This window comes from Ctenopharyngodon idella, chromosome 10 (genome assembly GCF_019924925.1).
Source record: "Ctenopharyngodon idella isolate HZGC_01 chromosome 10, HZGC01, whole genome shotgun sequence".
Classification (NCBI taxonomy): domain Eukaryota; kingdom Metazoa; phylum Chordata; class Actinopteri; order Cypriniformes; family Xenocyprididae; genus Ctenopharyngodon; species Ctenopharyngodon idella.
In genome coordinates, this window is record NC_067229.1 from 46,660,825 (window position 1) to 46,679,727 (window position 18,903).

The 18,903-nt window shown below is 38.4% G+C and overlaps 1 protein-coding gene across 6 annotated transcripts in view; it reads left to right on the forward strand.

The window, feature by feature from the left end:
- Positions 1–18,284, forward strand: part of LOC127520973 (membrane-associated phosphatidylinositol transfer protein 2) — a 68,961-nt gene extending 50,677 nt beyond the window's left edge. For 3 of the 6 annotated variants that reach the window (XM_051909745.1, XM_051909746.1, XM_051909747.1), the window contains exons 14-26: positions 1,053–1,231; positions 2,231–2,401; positions 4,274–4,411; positions 6,327–6,491; positions 8,432–8,683; positions 10,176–10,324; positions 10,779–10,895; positions 10,988–11,104; positions 11,631–11,779; positions 11,859–12,008; positions 12,502–12,685; positions 14,601–14,729; positions 14,815–18,284. In XM_051909745.1, coding sequence (XP_051765705.1) covers positions 1,053–1,231; positions 2,231–2,401; positions 4,274–4,411; positions 6,327–6,491; positions 8,432–8,683; positions 10,176–10,324; positions 10,779–10,895; positions 10,988–11,104; positions 11,631–11,779; positions 11,859–12,008; positions 12,502–12,685; positions 14,601–14,729; positions 14,815–15,156 — 2,242 coding nt within the window. In that variant the 3' untranslated portion in view covers positions 15,157–18,284. The remainder of the gene's footprint in view (positions 1–1,052; positions 1,232–2,230; positions 2,402–4,273; positions 4,412–6,326; positions 6,492–8,431; positions 8,684–10,175; positions 10,325–10,778; positions 10,896–10,987; positions 11,105–11,630; positions 11,780–11,858; positions 12,009–12,501; positions 12,686–14,600; positions 14,730–14,814) is intronic. The other 3 variants (XM_051909748.1, XM_051909749.1, XM_051909750.1) reach the window with 3 other exon arrangements.
- The last annotated feature ends 619 nt before the right edge of the window (positions 18,285–18,903 follow it).

Here is an 18,903-nt window from a genome sequence, read left to right on the forward strand (position 1 = left end):
CATATACTGATATTAATATTGGCCAATATTAGCATTTCATTAACTTGTTAGTTAAGTCTGGTTATGTTTGATTAGAAGCAGATGATATCAGGGATTATTTTTCTATTTCAAACAATGAATGCTGGATTTTAAAAATACAAGGTACATTCAAATATTACAGATATTTTATAACAGTGTTCCCATGGTCATGGAAGACCTGGAAATAATAATATTTTTTTAATTGCTTTTCAGTTCTGGAAAAGACATGAACAAATATGTAGTAAATAATGAAAATATTTCATTGAGTAGATTTTAGGGATGCACTGAATTACCGATAACCAATAATTCTTTATATTTGAAAGCTGATAAATATATTGGCTGATAAATCTAAATTCAAATTTTTATATAATTTTTGAGAGCCTGATTACAAAAACAAAAGTCTCACCATTAAAAGCCATGTCCAAAGCACATAATTATAATGTTCTCATTATAATTTCATGTAATCTATATGACAGACTTGCACTGCACATGTTGCACTTAACTGTATTTTCCTTTTTGAAGTGCCTCCAATAATATTTCAAGCAATTCAAAACCGTTATGGCAAACAGTGCGCATCTGAAGTGTCTCAGCTGAAGGAAACAATCCATTATTTATCGGCATTAATATATCGGCCAATTTTTCTTATCGGACCGATAACGATAACATTAAAAATCGTCCGATACCGATATGGTGACCGATATATCGGTCATCCCTAAAAGATTTTCATCAAATCAGTCTTTTCAGTCAAATATTTTAAATTAATCAAATTGGTTCAAAAAATTAAATGATTCTTTAGCAAATGGGTCTGAATCAAAATGATTCTATATTCAAAATTATATATAAAAAAAAATCCTTCTCCAGTAATCATAAACTTTTTGTTTATGAAATGACAATTTTTATTCCACAAAAGTGTGAGCTCTTCAATAGTTTATTTTAAAAATGTATATTAGTTATAGAGTTTTCCTGACATGTCAGTGCATCCCTACTTGTGACTGTTGTAAAAATGTGTATAATAATGTAAATTGTGTATATAGTCTGCACTCCAGCGTTTTGAGGAACGATCCGGGTTCACGTCGGTCCAGCAGCAGTACCATGCTGGAGGGAGGTGGTGCTCTGGGAAAGTTTGACTTCGAAGTGTCCGACTTCTTCCTCTTCGGCTCTCCACTAGGCCTGGTCCTCGCTCTGAGGAAAACTGTGGTCCCTTCTTTGGACGGTATGTTAACCTTGAATACTCATAGTATAGTTTCTAGTGGAAGAAGAGTGATGAAAGAGAATGAATTCCTGAGGGGATTGGATGCCAAAGCGATCATTTAAAGTGTATTACCCGGACTGTGTAATCTCTATTGTTCATGCTATTTTTGTTTTGAACTCCAAATCTTTTAAAGGCTTCAAACATATTAATCCTAAAAGCAACTTAAATTTGCCAGCAGATTACTAGAGGTTGTTTTAGAGGGCTGGTGTCACAGAGGAAAGTGAACAGTATGCTGACAGGAGATTCCCAATCCAACATCTGTCATGTAAAGCCCGTCAGACAAAACAAAAACAAGGATGAATGTGTTGAATGAAATACACTGAAGGCATAACCTCCTGCAACACCAACAGCAACATTATTTTTAGCTAGTTTATGGTGAAAGAAAATACTGAAGTATGCTACCATTCAGAAGTTTTGGGTTAGTGAGATTTTTTTAATACTTTTATTCAGCAGTGCATTAAACTGATCAAAATTGACATTAAAGACATTTATAATTTTACAACAGATTTCTATTTTCTTTCTATTGATCAAAGAATTCTGAAAAAAATGTATCAAGATTTCCACAAAAAATATTAATCAGCACAACTGTTTTCAACATTAATAATAATCAGAAATGTTTCTTGAGCAGCAAATCAGCATATTAAAATGATTTCTGAAGGATCATGTGACACTGAAGACTGGAGCAATGATGCTGAAAATTCAGCTTTGATCACAGGAATAAATTACATTTTACAATTTATTCACATAGAATACAGCTATTTTAAATTGTAATAATATTTCACAATATGACTGTTTTTACTGAATTTTTGATCAAATAAATGTGGACTTGGTGAGCAGAAGAGACAATCTTACTGATGCCAAATTGTTGAACAGTAGTATATAACTTTTATTTTAATATTCTAACACCAGAATTTTAGATCAATTTAACAAATATTTTTCTTTTGTTCTTCCTTCCTGCAGTTGCTCATCTTCGTCCAGCGTGCCAGCAGGTTTACAACCTGTTCCACCCCGCAGATCCGTCCGCCTCACGTCTGGAGCCCCTGCTGGAGAAGCGTTTCCACCTGATGCCACCGTTTAGTGTACCCCGCTACCAGCGCTTCCCGCTGGGTGACGGCCAGTCGGCCCTGCTGGGTAAGAGTGGAGAGATTTCTCAGTCAACACGTACACCTGCTAAGACCCGGATTACACCTGGTACTTATATCTATCACAAGTGGTCAGGCGAGACAGATTGCTGTTTTTCACCTTGTATTAACGTGTCTCAAAAGCGTGTCCTCTGACCACACATGATTGGATTTAAAGGGGGTTGTCTCTTGATATTGTGACTGCACACCAGTGTTATTTCAGTATCATTGAAATACGATTATAGTTTTCATTCATATTTATATTTTCTGTGTTTTTGTCATGTTTTTGTTGGTTTTGTCTTTTAATTTATTTCGGAAACACTTTACAATAAGGTTAATTTGTTAACACTAGTTAATGTATTAACTAACATTACCTAACAATGAGCCATACATTTGTTACACTATTTGATCTTTGTTAACATTAGTTAATAAAAATACAACTTTTCATTCTTTGTTCACAGTGCATTAACTAATGTTAACAAATATAACTTTGATATTAATAATGTATTAGTAAATGTTGAAATTAACATTAACTAAGATTAATAAATGCTGTAGAAGTGTTGATCATGCTTAGTCCATGTTAGCTAATGAAACCTTATTGTAAACTGTTCTCAATATTTCTATATAGTTTTTCATTTTTTTTCAGTTTTAGTTTTAGTACATCAAGTTAAACTAAATGAAAATGAAAAATGTAGCCTTGAAATGTACTAGCTGAAATAATTTCTTTAAAAATATATTTAATTGTATTTCACTTCATGTTTACTTTATTTCAAGTAACAATTTTTTAAATGGTTTTAGTTAACTACAGCGCATGTATAATTATTATGCAAGTTGATGTTTTGATCATATTTTTTTTTTCCAAGCACATTTTACCAATTCTAAGCCACATTAATCTTAATAACTTCTATTAATTTTGTATTTAATTATTTATAAGTGATATATAGTTGTTAACAAAGGCTGGAAGTAAAAAACGCCTTATATTCAGGTGTGCAGAATTATTAAGCAGGTTTCCTTTTACAGGTAAAACGGGCCAAAAAAGAGATTTAACTCAGACTGAAAAGTCAAAAGTTATTAAATGCCAATGAGAAGGATGCAATACTAATGCAGTACTAGAAATTGCAAAATTAAGGCGTGACCATTGGACAGCAAAATCCTTATTGGTTCAGCAGGGTCAGACAAAAACAAAAACAAAAAAAAACATGTTAACTGCACAAAAATAAATAAATAAGGAAAAATATTAGGAATTAAGGTTATGAATTAGATATCAGGAATCCTTTAGTCTCCAGTGCCACCATTGTCCAGAGCATAAAATAAGATCAAAATATCGACTTGCATAATAATTATGCACACACTCTATAATAACCATGCTGAATACATCACTCACATGTAATGTCTCGCTTGCATGCTGATAACAATGTGCCTAACAAAGCCCAGAGAGCCGCACATAACTGGCTAGTTTACGTTTTATTGCAATGGATGATTGACAGGTGAGTAGCCGTTCTTTTGTCCAGGATGCATCCGGACATATTACAGTAGCGTTTACACTACAAATGCAAGGTGGCCACATGCATTTCTAGCTATATCACATTTTGGACTCCCATTTACATTTGAGAAATCATGATTGTAAACGGGGCCTTGTGTGATTGCATGTGTATTAAAGCAGATATTTTTATGGTTCAGTTTGAAGAAGCACTTGTAAAAGAGCATCGTCCATCACTGCAGTTCTGGCGTGAGTTTTGCTTCACGACTGGTGTTCCCGTGCCTCTGTTTGTGTCATTTCTGTCTGTTATTTGTCTTTATTTTCTGTTTCTTTGTCTCTCTCCCCTTCACGTCGCTCTCATGTCTCCACGTCCCTCATGCCGCTGGGTTTGACATGTGGCAGTGGAAACCATCCAGAGTAACCCTCACCTCCTGTTGGAGAGTGTGAGCTGTGCCGCCCAGCGCTGTCAGGATGGCATCAGCGAGACTTCCATTCCCGTCCCTGTGCTCAACTGGCAAGCCATGCCGGCCCCCGCCGAGTGTGTGTAGCCATTCCTGGTTTCTTGCATCCCTTTAGCGTAAACACCCTGTTATGTGTGTCACCCCTGTGAGGCGTGTGCCCTCATTTCACATAATCTGTGTTTGTGCGTCTGCTTTGACATTGATTCTGTCATTTGGGTTTGTTGTTTTTGAGTTTTACTGGGATTTCCTGCCACTGGATGCTGCAATGTGGATATGATGGTATTGAATTTAGAGGTGAAGTGTGTATTTTTTCAATGCTTAAATGCTATTTCTTATTTTTATTTAGTGTAGACACAATTATAAGGCATTCATATGTATACTTAAAAAGAGTGTTACCTTTTACCACAAAATCAAAAGAAAAATCATACTTTACATGATAATTAAAGTCCCCCTGTAGTCAATAATTTTATCCCTTAAAACTCATCTTTAATCACCAAAATGACATATTTAAACATTTTTTTCTGTGAAAAAAAAAAATTCTTCATGCCTTAAAATAGCTTGAATGTAACTTGCCTTATTTAGTATACGCGGATCAATGAATATGCAAATTAGCTTCGCCTCCGCTCGCTCACGCCAGCTCAGAGATCCACTCGTTCAATTTACTGAGGTAAGCGCTGCTCAATGGTATCACTTTTTACAACATCGGACACACACCGGTAATTAATATGATTAGCCTTTTGCTTGACTGTGTTATCAAACAGCTAATAATGTTACACAAACTATGTACCCGTTCGCCATCTGAGTCAATCAGCTGCCTTTTAACAATCAGAATCCTCAATAACACTTTGAACAACTCAAAACGTCAGTGGAGAAAGGCATACAGTTCATCATAACATCGTAATATACATCAGACACCCACCATACTGCTAAATCTACATGATTTTTCATATCAACAGAAAAATATACCGGGATAACCTGGCTTCTCTTGAGACTCCCCTGCTAGTTCACTGTTAATGATATGCTAAAACCTGCCAGCACATTGACGTGATTGGTTACAAGCTAGTTTGTGACGTCAGCAATTTCAAACCGTGGGTTTGAGACTCTTTTTTTCACAGCAGTTTTAAGGAGAAAATGCTCAGCAATGGTGTTGACTTATGAATTTGCACATGGTTTGTCTTAAAGCATATTAAAAACACCACATAGACACATCAACAACATTAAACACTTGATTTTCACCACAGGGGGACTTTAAGCATACTTCACCCCCAATACTTAGTACTGTAAAGCATCCAGATGCTTTACTTTGGTTTATATATATGTTTATATATGGTTTATATATATAATTGCAATGAAAATAATAGATATTTCTTTCTTTTGATTCTGGTGTGACCTAGACATTTTCTTGAAAGATGTCATAAGTTTTGCCCATGAGCGGTCCAACCTTTGAGGAAACCTGTTTGGAAACCAGCGCTATTTTGCAATTTCATTCAATGCAACTAGTACTGCAGAAATTACACACTCCACCTTTAAAATGACAATACAGCTGGAATAATAAGAAAAGTGTAAATTCAAGCTTGACTAATGACAAATCCTGATTCTGAAGATGGGCTTGCATGTGTATTTGGTAGATAATGCCCCATGAGGACTTCAAGTAAAAACATGAAATGATCATCTAAATTCCTCCAGAATGGAAGGAACAGATTAAAATGGACTCTGGGGCAGTATTTACTTCTTTTATATCTTCTTTTCACTTCCTTTAATCATTTTGAATTAAATGGCCCTTTTACAAATGTATAATGATGCACCATTTAAGCTCAGATCCAAAATCTAGTGAGATCCCAACACTGCCTAAGATGCTTTCTAGATAGAATGCTGTCTAAATAGGCTGCTCACTAGGTTTTGTAACTGAGGTTTAGTCAGTATTGAAAATTGGGCCGTAATTTCCCTGTCAGTTCCTGGCCCCTGCGAGTAATTACTGGTTTTGTTCCTCACAGCGGATGTGATGCAGTCTCACAGCATTATGTTTGGGGATCACTCCAATCCTTCGTCTCCGGCATCCATTCCAGCCTTCCGTGGGACCCGCAGGGCCAGCGAGACCAGCATCGCCAGCCAGGTGTCAGGGTTAGCGGATAGTTACACCGCCTCCAACATCGCCAACAGTAAGTTAACACATGGTTAGATTTAATAGAATAACGAGAAAAATAATCTAGACATCAACAAAATCAAAAGGCTGCATTTATTTGATCAAAATTACAGTAAAAACACTAATATTGTGAAATATTATGGTAAATTATAATAACTTATTTATATTTTTAAAAATGTAATTTATTCCTGTGATCAAAGCTGAATTTTCAGCATCATTACTCCAGTCTTCAGTGTCACATGATCCTTCAGAAATCATTCTAATATGCTGATTTGCTGCTCAAGAATTTTTATTATTATTATTATTTATTATTAATGTTGAAAACAGTTGTGCTGCTTAACATTTTTGTGGAAACCATGATACATTTAGACCCCGTTTACACTAGTGTGTTTTCATTTTAAAACGCATAAGTTTTGCTACGGTTACGCCTGTCATTTATACTACGCTGGTGATTTCAAATCTCGAAAATGGAGACTTTCGAAAACGCCGCAGAGCCCGTCTTAGTTTAAAAAAGCCGGGGTTGTGTTTCAGTATAAACGGACCAAAATGGAGACTTTTGAAAACAATGGCGTGGCTGTAAACAATAACATGGAGACTGAACTGCAATCTTTGCTGGCTTTGTTGTCATTTTTAGCAGCCATTGTGCAGTTAAACTCTGCATTTTTTATTATATACTGCAGCTACCAACATGCGCATGATATTTAATAATATCATGTGACATGCGTTTTCGATCATGTGGTGTAGACGGAGATCGTTTCTGAAATGCTGTGGAAATGCCAGTGTAGACGAGGATCGTTTTCATTTTAAAACGAAAATGCACTAGTGTAAACAGGGCCTTATTTCAGTATTCTTTGATGAATAGAATGTTCAAAAGAACAGCTTTTATTTGAAATAGAAATCTTTTCTGACATTATAAAGGTCTTTACTGTAACATTTGATCAGTTTACTGTCCTTGCTGAATAAAAGTTTTCATTTCTTTAAAAAAAAAAAAAGTCTTACTTTCCCCAAATTTTGAACAGTAGTGTGCTGCAAAACAATTAAGCAGCAAAAACATTTTAAAGGATTAGTTCACTTCAGAATTAAAATTTCCTGATCATTTACTCACCCCCATGTCATCCAAGATGTTTAGGTCTTTGTTTCTTCAGTCAAAAAGAAATGAAGGTTTTTGAGGAAAACATTCCAGGATTTTTCTCCATATAGTGGACTTCACTGGGGTTCAATGGGTTGAAGGTCCAAATGTCAGTTTCAGTGCAGCTTCAAAGGGCTCTACACGATCCCAGAATAAGGGTCTTATCTAGAGAAACGATCGGTCATTTTCTAAAAAAAAAAAGAAAGAAAATGCGCCATTCTGCGATGCACCACGCAATATGTAATCATGTTGGAAAGGTCACGCGTGATGTAGGCGAAAGTACCTCCAACTTCAAAATTGTTCGACATCGTTGTTTTACCTTTTTTTTGTTAAGGCTGTTTGACTTAGTCTTTGCACGTTCGCTCTGTAGACACTGGATCGGCACTTCCGCCTACATCACACGTGACCTTTCCAACATGATTACGTAATGCGTGGCGCATCGCAGAGCAGTGCAAGATGAGCGTTTGTGGTTAAAAAGTATATAACTATAATGGCCGATCGTTTCTCTAGATAAGACTCATATTCCTCGTCTGGGATCGTGTAGAGCTCTTTGAAGCTGCACTGAAACTGACATTTGGACTTTCAACCCGTTGGTAACTGTAGAAGTCCGCTATATGGAGAAAAATCCTGGAATATTTTCCTCAAAAACCTTTATTTCTTTTTGAATGAAGAAAGAAAGACATGAACATCTTGGATGACATGGGGGTGAGTAAATTATCAGGAAATTTTAATTCTGAAGTGAACTAATCCTTTAATGCTGCAACTATCACATATGTCATGCTCACCTTTTGACTACTGTTATTTTGATGTTGTTGTTTTTTCTCTAGTAGCACAAGCATGCCAACTTAGACTCTCCAAAAAGCTCAGTCTTTTGTCCCAATTGGCCCTCCCCTATAATAAAATCAGCTCCCGAAGCTCCTCCCCCAAATCCTGCAAAGCGCAAAATAAGCAGCAGGTAGAAAGGCAGGATTCCAGCAGTTTGGATGATACAGAGCAGAGCATCTCTCTAGGCTTTGAGCCCTCACCCTCTCTCGCCTCAGACCCGCCATCACCGTGTGTCCCGCTGGACATCGAGCAAGGTACTTGGAGCGTGGGTAGAGGTCCGGTCAGAGGGTCTCCTGACCCTCCAGATGCACCCGCTCTCCTGTTTGCCTGCGTTAGTTTCTACCATTGCTGCCTTCCCTGCAATCCCTCCTACTGCCTGTTTTAGCCCTCCGAATCTTCAGCCTGTTTTCTTGCTGACCTCCCCAGCGCTGACGCCTTTGTTTTCCGAATTCATGCCCCCATCCATTAAAAGCTCAGCGCTGGTGCTCTGGTTCTTCATCTCTGGAACCCTGAGCCGCTCTGGGTTTGTTCTGGATGATGAAGACCTTCTGAAGATCCTTTGAAAGGACGTTGACTTGTCTTGCTCCCATTATCTGGCTGTGCGTCATGCTTACGGCCTGTTTGTCTTCTGTTAGCGGTCACTAAGTTCACACTGTCAGCCCAAATCTGATTATTTGTGTATCCGATTGGAATCATTGTCGAATAATTGTAGCTCAAAACACATTTCATGTGATTTTTGACCATTCACACTTGCTAAATCTGATCGGACAAAAATCGGATTTGGGCTGATAGTCTGAAAGTAGCCCTATAAGGATGGGAATCATAAGGAATTTAGTGTTTCCGATTCCACATAATGATTTTTTTTAGTACTTTTGAGGAAGAGGTCTCAACAATGTACTAAGAAAAATAAATAAATAAAATTAATTACTAAAAATTTTATTTTTATATTATTATTCAAATATAATATATTACTTTGATGATATTTCAAGCTAGGAAGGAAAATTACTAAATATCAAATTTGCTTACGAATTGGGGACATGAATTGTTACATTTGCGGTAATGCATAAATCATTTTTATTGCATAATTTTTCTTTAAAATTAGTCACACCAAGTTAAATTACTTTTAAGTACCATTTATTTCGGGTCTGTCCCAAATTAGTTTTTAATTACATTTGGACATGAGTGAGTCTTTTTTTTTTTTTTTTTTTTTTTACCGACTCTTTTGTTTGGGAATCAGACTACACTGCTCACGCTGTATGTTTGAGGACAATTCAATAAAAAAAAAAAAATCTGTAAATACACCCTCAGTCTTCCCAGTCAAAGTGGAACCAGTTTTGAATAAAAACTGGTTTTCAATTCCCAATCCTACTTGTAGAGAACCAGAGGCCATTTGCAGATTCAAGAACACTGAACCCCAATGAAACGAATTTCAATCAAAAAATAGGGTTGTGTTCTTGAGTGTCTTTGCAATGGGTCATGGGAGGAAGAAGACAAGAGATGTGCACTACAGCCTCACATGGCCCAGTGCACATTACAAAACGACAACTTTCCATTTCTTTCCTTCCTTTTGATCCCCTGAAGCAAATCTGCATCATTTGTCCCCATCCTGTCCTAGAACCAGCAGCTGAAACATTCATAAATTATGTACAGATATAACAGAAGTCTTTAATGGTATTTGAACCTGCCGTTGTAGCGGTAATGGTTCGGACAGGCATGACTGACTCTCTCGTGTCGTTTCTCCTGCAGTCGCTGCACGCTGGTGGGGCACTAAACGCGTTGATTTCGCCCTGTATTGTCCCGATGCTCTGACTGCGTTCCCCACCGTGGCTCTACCTCACCTGTTTCACGCCTCCTACTGGGAATCAACGGACGTTGTGTCTTTCCTGCTCAGACAGGTGAAGATAACCGTGTTTTAAGATTATAAAATATTTATTCTTCTTAAAGGAATATTCAGGGTTACTTGCAATAAGAAACATTATTATATAATATAATAATACTTCTGGCTTTTATTAATACATTTAAAAAACTTTTTTTATTTTTTATTTTATTTGATTAAAACTGTTATAAAATTACTGTTTTTGTTAACATTTTAATGTAATAAAATAAGGGCTTGCCAAAATCATTTGACAGCACTAGAAGTGACTAATTATGAGACTGACCTACAGATCGGGGTGTGAATTGTTAATTTTCTGGTAGTTCATAAATTGTTTTTATTGCATCATTTTTATTTAAATTATTAGTCATAGCAAATTATTATTTTTAAATACCGTTTTGTCCTACAAAAGCAATTCCTTTTAATGAAATTGCGTGAATATAATGTAATTTTATTTGTTTTTTTTTGGCTCTTAGGTAATGAGGCATGAGAACTCAAGTATTTTGGAACTAGATGGGAAGGAGGTGTCCGAATTCACTCCGTCCAAACCGCGGGAGAAATGGATAAGGAAGAGGACCCATGTGAAGATCAGGGTGAGACAGGCATCTCGACATCTCTAAAATCTCATGTTGCCATGAGTGCATTACAGGATAGTTGCTGACGTAAAGATGTGTTTGTGTTGAAGAATGTTACAGCAAATCACCGTGTGAACGACGCCGTGTTTAATGAGGACGGCCTTCAGGTAGTCACGGGTCGCTTCATGTACGGGCCGCTGGACATGGTCACACTGACAGGAGAGAAGGTAAAATACAAAATAAACTTTGGTTTGTGTAGATCCCAGAGAATGAAAACTCAGTTAGCTCATCCAATTTCACTGACTCTATTCAGAAAATGTACAAACCTACTTTAAAGTAGGGCTGCCCCCTAATAGTCGACCAATCGTAGAAGAGGCTTAGTTGACCAGTCGCAGAAAAAAAAACTTGTGGCAAAGTTGCGCAGTCTGTGACAGACAGATCATTAACCTTGTGGTAATTACATTATGTCGAAATACTACATAATGTCAGAAATGCTACATAAAAATGCAGGATATAAACTCGCAATTCTGACTTTTTTTCTCGCAATTCTGACTTTATAACACGCAATTCTTAGAAAAAAGTCAGAATTGCGAGATATAAACTTGCAATTTTGAGGAAAAAAAGTCAGAATTGTGAGATAAAAAGTCGCAATTACCTTTTTTATTTTTTATTCAGTGGCGGAAACAAGCTCGCGCTCCATAGATTTCCCTTCTTCAAATTCATTTCATCCGTATTTTTTGTGCTGTTTTCAAGGTGGACATCCACATCATGACTCAGCCTCCATCCGGTGAGTGGGTGTACTTCAGCACAGAACTAACCAATAGCAGTGGACGAATTTCCTACGTGATTCCAGAGAGCAAACGGCTGAGCATTGGAGTGTATCCGGTCAAAATGGTGGTCAGGTACGTCTTAAATGTTCATTTATTCTGCACATAAAAGGTTGTATTTTCAACAAGTGAACAATGTTCTCTTTGTCCAAAGGGGTGACCACACATCTGCTGACAGTTACCTGACCGTGCTGCCGCGTGGCACCGAGTTTGTCGTGTTCAGCATCGACGGCTCTTTTGCCGCCAGCGTGTCCATCATGGGCAGCGACCCTAAAGTGCGAGCAGGAGCGGTAGACGTGGTCAGGTGAGAGCTTGTTTTCATTCATTTAACCCTATAAAGCCAACTGTGATACACAAATTTCTAAGGCCTCTAAATGATCAACATGATCAGAACTGCTAAAAAACCTGTTGCTGAAAAACACAATCTACTACATGCCTTCTGTTGTGTGATTGATAGTTTATACTTTTTTAGCAAATAAAAGCCTTTTAGTAATTGTAAAAACGCCCTCCTTCAGGTCCTGGTTCACATGAGGTGTTTTTCCTCGAGTATGAGCTCCATATTCTCACTATATCATACTATATTAGCCATAAAAGCCTGATGTATCAAATATGATACTCAACATATATGCAAACTTAATTTTTTTTTTTTTTAGATTTTATATTTTGTGTAAAGGTTCAAAAAACTGTACTACTAAAAAAAAAAAACAATACTATTATTTCATACATCAGGCTTTACAGGGTTAATGAAACTAATTTGTAACGTTTGCTGTTCTTGACGGTGGTTCGTCGTGTTGCAGGCACTGGCAGGACCTAGGCTACATGATAGTGTACGTGACGGGGCGGCCAGACATGCAGAAGCAGCGTGTGGTGGCCTGGCTTTCACAGCACAACTTCCCTCACGGGATCGTGTCCTTCTGTGATGGGCTCGTTCACGACCCTCTCCGACACAAAGCCAACTTCCTCAAGTGTCTCATCACAGAGGTAAGAATATACAGTGATGCACATTCGCCTCCTTTTCTGTAGCGCAGGAGGTTTTGGGTAAAATAGTAGTGTCATTTGCAATGCATTAATCCTGAATCAATATCCATATTTATGAAAAAAATAATAAATCCACAATATTGATTAATGGCATAACAAAAGTCTTAACTATGATTTTAAGAGGTCTCAAATTTGAGGATGGAAAAACAGGAGTCGCAGTACAGCCTAATGTAATTATTAAACAAAAGGCGATGATTTAATTAAATGTGTAAGCGCTTTATTAATTTAATTTAATTTAATTTAAAAAATGCGGCGCTGTTGCACGTTCTACAGGCTCATGGTCTCGGAGCAATTCGCAATCAGTGAATACCATGCGTTTATGCCAAGCAATTACTGATGATCTACGGTTAATGAATTATGTTGTTTACTTTATGGTGTTTTGTACTGTACTATGTTGTAAGATGCATATTTTATCTCCCTCATTTGTTGAATGAACAGCTGGAAGTTGTAAAGACATTTCATAATAAGAGTCCCGGTGTATTTCAGGCTTGTTTATAATTAAAAGTTACATTATGCAAAAATGTAACAAAAAATTATTATTATTATTTTTTTGGATATTATTGGTATTTCCGTTACAAAATTAAATGTATCTGGCATTTAATTTAACGTAACTCTAGTGTCTTCATTCTGGGTCATTTGTCCCAGGAAGGAAAGACTAAGATTATTTAACACTTTCATTGTATAGATTTTACTAGTATCAGCACAATATTATTATTAGGGGTTCAAGCGACGTCTGCTACGTCAGCAAGGCTCTCCCCGATCGGCCTGATGGGGGCGCTACAGCAGTGAAAAGTACGAAATCGCTCATAACTCCTGAACCGTTAAGTGTAGGCTCAACTGCCTTATATCGGCTTAAGACGGACAAAATGCATGCTCGGATATGCTCGTTGTTCTGGCGAAATTTTCTGGTATTTTGGATTTTTTGAAAAACCGAACTAGTCAGAGGTTTTTGGCACACTAGTCAGAGGAACTAGTCAGGTTTTGCAAACTAGTCAGAGGTTTTTGGCACACATATGTAAGAGATCATTCTGTGGTCGTGTAAAAACGGATGGGGCGACTGGCCACTTGGTGGCGCTATAACAGGAAAAAAACATGAAAATGGTTATAACTACTTTACTGTTAGTCCGATCGACTTGAAAACTGGCATACAGTGTCTTGGTCCAAGGTGCCATGATTGTCTCTGAGGACATTAAAAAAGAAATTGGCCACCGGGGGGGCGCCTTCGCGTTTTTCATGTGCGTAAAGGATTGTGTCTCACAGAATTTTTCACACACGCCCACAATATTTGTACCACATGGTAGAACTCCTCATTCTGAGCAACTTTGCCTCTAGGACCGCCACTGTCCATCGAATCGTTCGTTAATTATTATTTCAAAACCCAACTTTGGCAAACTAGTCCAAGGTTTTTGGCTCAACCTCGATAACTGTAAAAAAGCTTTAAAACCCATATATTTCCTATGGTAAATTGCCTGTATTGGCTGTAAATGGTCTTTTCCATCTATGATCGAGATGGTTACAGGCTTGCTAAATAAAACTTAATACCATTTTAAAGTGCTTGAACCCTGATAATTGCTGCTCGCAGCTATATTTTTAATTGCCTTTCTTTAAACACATTTTCATATCAGCAATATTGATGTTTATATTGTAATACGGTAACATTTGAATGTGCGCACCAGCCTGTTTAATTAAGTAAAAGAATCCAAGATACATTATTTTTTTCACAATTTTATGGGTTTGTTCTGTATGGACATAGAGTAATAATTTTATTTGTGCAGGTCTTAAAATACTCTGCAGAGACACTGTTAGCCTCTGCTCAAATATACGTGAAATGTATAATTAAAAAGCTGCTCTTTTGTAGGCACATATGAAGATCTTTGCTGCTTATGGCTCCACTAAGGACATCTCTGTGTACACGTCACTTGGTCTGCCACCATCACAAATCTACATCGTAGGGAGACCAACAAAGAAATTGCAACACCAGTGTCAGGTATCTTTACGCATAGTTTTTCCTCTCTACTTTTTACTCACAAGTTTTTCTACACTCTCACTGAGCTGTGACTCTCTCTCCACAGTTCATCGCCGATGGCTACGCGTCTCACCTTTCCCAGCTGGAGTATAATCAGAGATCGAGACCCGCCAAGACCGGCAGCGCTCGCATGGTCCTCCGGAAGGGAAGTTTCGGGCTGGGGGGCAGCGGCGACTTCTTGCGGAAGCGCAATCACCTGCTGCGCACCATCTCCTCGCAACCTACGTCCTCGACTCCGCCCGTGCAGGTAGGCCGCCCCGAACGTGCTCAGAGCCAATCGGAATGTGACCGCGAGCGGGCCGAACGTGCACAGAGAAGCATGAGCATCGCCGCCGGCTGCTGGGGCCGAACCAGCAAACTTGAGGGCGGAGCCCTGAGCCCGAAATAGGCTCCTCCCACCGGGTCCAAACTCTGGAGGCACTTCATTGGGCACATGGGCTGCAGGAATGGTAGGAGACGGACACGACGTAATCTCACAGTATTACAACAGACTCTGTGAGCAAATCTCACGGCATTACTATTGTTGCATGGGACTTTTTTTCGTTCGTATTTTGTTTGTTTTAGACCGGCAGCCAAACATTTTCCAGAAATCTAGCGCCTTAAGCATCGCTCTGGGTCACGGCCCTCACCTCTGACTTGATTGAATGTACTGTTGGGACTGAAAACACGGATCGTTGGGTGGGTATGGACTCTTCCCGCTTCCTCTATCATTCCCCAGACTTCCCTTCCGGTGTCCGCAGAGATTCCCACACATGTAAATACGTGCCTCCTCTTACCTGCTCAGGGCAGCCATGAACTTGAGGAGCTGATAAGACCCAGAGGTCATTTTAACCATTAGTTTCCGTTGGGTCGCCCTATCCTGGCAGCCGAGTTGAATCGCAGCAGAATTTGGCAATAAGGATCGAAGCCCATCACACCAAACTCCGTCTGCAGGTCATCAGAGGCCTTAACTTCTTATTCAGAGCACGAACGAACTCTAAAAAGGAACAACAATCCCTTTACAAGGCCATCTGCTTGCAATACCTCCAAGACGCCACCTCCACACGGGCTGCTGGGTGACCTTCCACGTCTCTTTCTTTCTCGACTGCTGTTTTGTTAACTTCTGAGCCACCAAACACCGGTCGCAAGCACATGCCACATCTGCTGAAGTAAACGTTTCTGCTGCTGTCATCGTGGAGAGAATTTCCCATCGAGGACGCGCCATGCAGCTCGCCGTATTTGCATGTTCGATGACGATGGACAACTTTTTCGCTCAATCATTTCCTCTCAATCCTTTGCACTCATTTCCGGGTGATCAGGAGTCGCTCGCTTGATACTGCCGACGGCCAAAACGAATTCATTTCGAAAGCTGTAGTTCTGCAACTGCATAACCTCATTGTTATTTTGCACTAGTGGAATAGTGGAGGTCCTTGTTACCATCTCATGTCGCTACATGGTGTTCGCGTGTAGTACATGTCCCTTATTATTTATGGCAGGGTATTTGTGCGCACACGCGCGATTATATAGTTCTCCGAAAACAATAGAAGGCAAGAAATGTGCCAAAAGTAGGCAGATCATAGGAACCCAAACACGTCCAACGTTACCGATGGATTGTAGCAACGTTTCCCAAGCGTTTCCATGGCACATGTATAATGTTTTTAAGATTTTAGATCATTTTAGATCAACTTCAGTTATCTATGATATTGTCCATATGTTCATATGTAAGTGATTGAGGTATATAGAAATTGTGCTTTTAATTTTTGCTATTTTAAATCGGACAGCATGACAAAGTCGGGTGGAGTTGTGAACCGTACACGGTTTGTTTCTATATATCATGAACACACTGGAATAGCCATGCTGCATGTTGCGGACGTATTCTTCTAATCGAACTGGGAGGCTTCGAACGTGGCCTTTGTCTGGAGTGTGGATGTTCTGAACCGATCTGAATGGGACTTCAAACAGTGTAGATACTGTAAAGATGTAAATTTCACTATATAGGATATGTTACGGTCAGAATTTATTTATTTCTGTAGCTTCATAAGATGATGGATATTTCAGGTTTGACTGTATTTCATGTGTTGCTTTATTCTTTTGTCCAACAGTTCTTGAAATGCTTCTTTTAACGGACCAATGGCGTGTCTCCTTGTGCATAATCGTTGACAGTGTTTCCGTAGCAAAAACTCTAGATGACGCAACCACCGCCACCGCACGGACAATCAGTTCAGCAAGCAAACGACATCCTCGAGCATAACGGGCAAGGAGCACGCACACCTACACATGTACAAACGCTCGCTCTGGAGACCTCATACTCTGGAAACCGGTTTCGCGCATTGAAATTTCCACGTAATGTGAATTGGAATTGTGAATGTGGTTCTGTGATAAATTTGCTCCAAACAGATGAGTTTAAATTGGTGCTGTACGATTTTTGAATCAAAGCATTTGGACTGGTGTTACTAGTCTTCACAGGTAATCTTGACCAGATTTAATGCGTCTAGTTTAGGGGTTCTCAGTGGAAATATGCCGAAAGGTTTGTGAACTTGTACCACTGATAATCTAAGTCATCTTGGTTGTTGGTTTATGATTTGAATGTCAACCACTGAACAAATTCTCGGTCTGAAAATTGCACATTTCCGTTATGTTATTCCACACACTTCTGCCATCTGAACTGTCCTACTTCTACACTTCTTCCTGTTTTCGAATCAAGTAATTTTTCACCAATGTTGAGAAAGTTGATACACTCCATGAGTTTCATTTCCGAATTGCTGAGGTTAAGATTCAGACGCATCGCAGGGAATCGTACGACATTGTGATCGACAATTGTGCCACAGTTTTTACACGGCAAACATCCGTTTAAACATCCGCGGCCTTGCTTGTAGGCCAGTGTATGAGTATTATATCTTCAGATAAATCAGATTATAGCCACTTTTGTACTTTGCATGTCAGAGAGAAGCTTTCGTACACTTTCCTGTATTCTTCAATAATGGGCCACACTACAAACCTCCAATTTATAGTTATTACAAATATGCTGTTGTCTATATAGAACATCATATCAGTTGTTAATACCAAATATTTAAATGATCTTACCGTTAAACCCAAATCCAACCATATTTTTTTAAATACTGGTATCTGAGTAATGGCATTATATTAAAAGATGATAATTGCATAGAAATACTGGTAAATTGTTGACATTACAGTATTTTTGAGATGTAAATGCTGTCTAATTAGTGTGCAGGTGTTTCAAAACACAAGCTCATTGGATGAAATAAATATGGTGAAATATCCCGAAACAATCATGTTTTGTGCCCATTTTATTTGTTGCCAAAACTTTCAGATTGCTGTACAAATCATTGCAAATGAATCACTTTCCCAACAACTTTTCGATGATGAATGGAGACGTACTGCAGGTTCATTTTACACTCCTGTTGACGTACTGATCTGGACTGACTCGCTCCTTTACAGTTTTCTTACCAGGTCGGTGGTTCAGTGCTCTCATGTGTATAACTGTATGTACTGTGGATTAAATACAGTTGGACAACTGCAAGTCTTCTGTGATTTTATAATGCTTTATGAATGTATGATGTGAACCACTCAACAAGATATATATATATATATTACAGTTTTGTATTTCTCTATTTTCATTAATTGTATTCATTTTGGAGTGTGAGAGATGGCAGTATGGTCTGAGTTAGGCTGGGTGAAATGAATCTATGTATGTAGATAGGCAGGGATGGATGTAGGTATTAGGTAGGTATGCATGGATGTATGTATAGATGTATGTAGGTAGGTAGAAAGGTAGGTATGGAAGCATGTAGGTGTGTATGGATGTATGTACTGTATGTGAGTATGTAAAAGTATGTAGGTAGGTATGTATAGATGAATGTGGGTAGGTAGAAAGGTATGTATGGATGGATTGATGTAGGTATGTATAGATATATGTGAGTAGGTAGAAAGGTATGGATGGATGGATGTAGGTAGATAGAAAGGTAGGTATGTATATAGATAGGTAGAAAGGTAGGTATGCATGAATGGATGTAGGTATGTATATAGATAGGTAGAAAGGTAGGTATGTATGGATGGATGTAGGTATGTATATAGATAGGTAGAAAGGTAGGTATGTATGGATGTAGGTATGTATAGATGTATGTGGGTAGGTATG